At 43.7% G+C, this 3,335-nt stretch overlaps 1 protein-coding gene across 1 annotated transcript in view; it reads left to right on the forward strand.

Annotated features, from left to right (window-relative positions):
- The window catches only part of LRRC41 (leucine rich repeat containing 41), a 26,436-nt gene that overhangs the window by 6,300 nt on the left and 16,801 nt on the right, over nt 1–3,335 (forward strand). The window contains 1 exon segment of the mRNA XM_017881733.1: nt 846–916. Coding sequence (XP_017737222.1) covers nt 846–916 — 71 coding nt within the window.

The raw sequence follows: 3,335 nt of genomic DNA on the forward strand, positions 1-3,335 counted from the left end.
TTTTAATACGGAGTCTTGCTCTGTTGCCCAGGGTGGAGTGCAGTGGTGTAATCTTGGCTCACAGCAAGCCCTGCCTCCCGGGTTCACACCATTCTCCTGCCTCAGTAGTAGTAGCTGGGACTACAGGCGTCTGCCACCACACCCGGCTAATTTTTTTTTGTATTTTTAGTAGGGACAGAGTTTCAACGTGTTAGCCAGGATTGTCTCAATCTCCTGACCTCGTGATCCACCTGCCTCGGCCTCCCAAAGTGTTGGGATTACAGGCTTGAGCCACTGCACCTGGCCTTAGAACTGCATGCTTTTCAAAAAGTACCTTCACACCTATTTTTCTTCCTCGTTCCTCAGTGTCCTGTGAAACACAAAGCCAAGTATATGATCTTTATTATACTGATAAAAGTGAGACACAGGCACACCACAATTAATAGCAAAGCCAGAACAACCCAGATCTTCCGAATCTTAGTTTCTCTATTTTACCAAGCTTCCTCGCCTCATTAGACACATCTGTTAACAGCTAATATTGAACCCTAATGTGTCAAGCACTGTCCTAGGCACTTTACCTGGAGAAACTAATTTACTCTAATCCTTTCAACAACCCTATGAAATAGCTGTTATTAACATTTTACAGATGAGGAAACTGAACCACAGAGAAATTAAGTAACTTGCCCAAAGTCACATAGCTAGAGTGTAGTTTGCTGATATTCACACCCAGGCAATCTGTCTTCAGAGCCAGTGCTCTTAATCACTCTGCCATATTGCTCCTGTGAACCCGGAGGACAACATTAAAGGTTGATGTACTTTACTCATGGTGGCCAGCAAGCAGCCAAGTGTGATATTTCTCCTTACAGGCCTCTCCACTCAGGCTATCTGGCGCCGACTCTGGGATGAACTGATGAAGACACGGCCTTCCAGTTTGGAAGTAAGTTATCAGGTAGAACACTAGTCTGATTTTGCATGTAAAAGCTGGAATAGCACACAAACACAAGCTGGGTACTGGTAAAGTGCAGAGACACTGATAGAATGGATTTGGGAGGAGGGCTCTGATGTCTTGTCACAAGGTTTTGGTCCATTTGGCATTTGTCACTGAATTGCTTGCTCACCATATTTGCAAGGGACACAAAACAGGGGAAGTTAGTGATCACAATGGATGGCAGAGCCAGGATTCCTAGAGTTCTTGATGCAGTGGTCAAATCTAACAAAATGAAATTTAATAGAATACACCAATACTTCAATGAGTTTTAAAAGTTCCAATTGCATGGCCTCAGGATGTGGGATAAAGGAGTCTGCTTAGTAACAGCTTGTATAAAAAAGATTAAGGAAGTTTAGTCAACAATATGTTGAAGCCACTCATAATGACTATACCTTGAGCTGTGTGAACTAATGTAAATATAGTATAGGCTGAAGGACAAGGTGGACAACAGTCCTGCCTAGCTCTGCAATGGTCAGGCTACCCGTGGAGTATGGAGTACATGCGCCACCACACCCAGCTAATTTTTTTGTATTTTTAATAGAGACAGAGTTTTTCCATGTTGGTCAGCTGGTCTCAAACTCCTGACCTCGGGTGATCTGCCCACCTCGGCCTCCAAAAGTGCTGGGATTACAGGCATGAGCCACTGTGCCCGGCAAGGACCTACCAGTTTAATAGGGAAATCTACAAATAGATCACATATGATAGGATAAGTGGTGTAATAGAGGATAGTAAGAAGGTTGAGAGAGAACAAGAAAGTCTTTTCTAGGAAGTAATATTTGAACTGGGCCTTCTATGGTGAATGAGGCCAAAGAACAGGTGGAAAAAAAGCTAATGTCAGGAATTGGAGATTTAATTTCTGGGGATGCACTGGGTTCAGTAACATTGAGCCCCATATCCTTCAGCTTATTCACTTCCAAATCTGGACTGCAACCCTTGAAGTTCAGAACGAGGACACCAGGCCTTATGAGGAAGAGAAGCAGACTCAAGAATATTAGAAAACAGTAACTGCTTTCTGCTATCTTTAAGGAAACATCAGATTCACTTTGTTCCAGTATTTCACAAGCAGTATAGTTGGCCAGCAGGTGATAAAGATTATATTTTTCTCTTGGAGAAAGCTTTCTGGAAAAGAATGTTTATTATCCTGTCTTCTTGGCTCAAAGCATTTCAGAGCATTTAGAGTCCCCGGGCTTGGTGGCCCAACAGTCAGTTAGGCAGAGGTCCTAACTTGGAGTGTATCTATTCCAGAGGGTGTCTTCCGCTTCCCACTTTTGCATGACAATAGCCTTCAGCTCATAAGTCACAAACACTTATTCAGCGCCTGCTCAGTTCCATGTATTATGCTAGGTTCCAGGGATACAATCAATGGTGAGCAAGATAGATACAGAATGCTTATAAAGCAATAATATTTCAAACTGATCTGTGCGGTCAGGCATGGTGGCTCACACCTGTAATCTTAGCACTTTGGGAGGCTGAGGCAGGTAGATCGCTTGAACCCAGGAGCTCAAGGCCAGCCTGGGCAACATGGCAAGACCTCATCTCTACTAAAAATACAAAGAATTGGCTGGGCATGGTGGTGCATACCTGTAGTCCCAGATACTCGGGAGGCTAAGGTAGGAGGATCACTTGAGCCTGGGAAGTCGAGGCTGCAGTGAGCCAAGATCATACCACTGTACTCCAGCCTGGGCAACAGGAGAGAGAATAATAGAATAGATACTCTGGAGAAAAAGCAATGAATAAATTCAGATTTACACAATAAATTATTCTCTAGCAATTAGTTAGCCATTTGGAAAAAGTTAAGTTAGAGCCTCACTTTACAGTATACTTTAATGACCAGTATGAAGAATAAGTTGTGGCCGGGCACAGTGGCTCATGCCTATAATCCCAGCACTTTAAGAGGCCAAGGCGGGCGGATCATGAGGTCAGGAGTTCAAGACCAGCCTGGCCAAAATGGTAAAACCCCATCTCTACTGAAAATACAAAAATTAGCTGGGCATGGTGGCACGTGCCTTTAGTCCCAGCTACTCAAGAGCCTGAGGCAGGAGAACTGCTTGACCCAGGAGGCAGAGGTTGCAGTGAGCCAAGATCACACCATTGCACTTCAGCCTGGGCGACAGAGCAAGACTCCGACTCAAAAAAAAAAAAAAAGAATTCGTTGTAAAAAGTAGAAGCACAAGAGTTGGGTACAGTGGCTCACATTTATAATCCCAGCTACGGCAGAGGCTGAGGTGAGAGGAATAGCTTGAGCCTAGGAGTTGCAGGCATGTGATCATGCCACTACACTCCAGCCTGGGTGACAGCACGAAACCCTGCCTTTTTATTTATTTATTTATTTATTTATTTATTTATTTATTTATTTATTTTTGGTCTT

Source organism: Rhinopithecus bieti, unplaced genomic scaffold (genome assembly GCF_001698545.2).
Source record: "Rhinopithecus bieti isolate Rb0 unplaced genomic scaffold, ASM169854v2 scaffold_12155, whole genome shotgun sequence".
Classification (NCBI taxonomy): domain Eukaryota; kingdom Metazoa; phylum Chordata; class Mammalia; order Primates; family Cercopithecidae; genus Rhinopithecus; species Rhinopithecus bieti.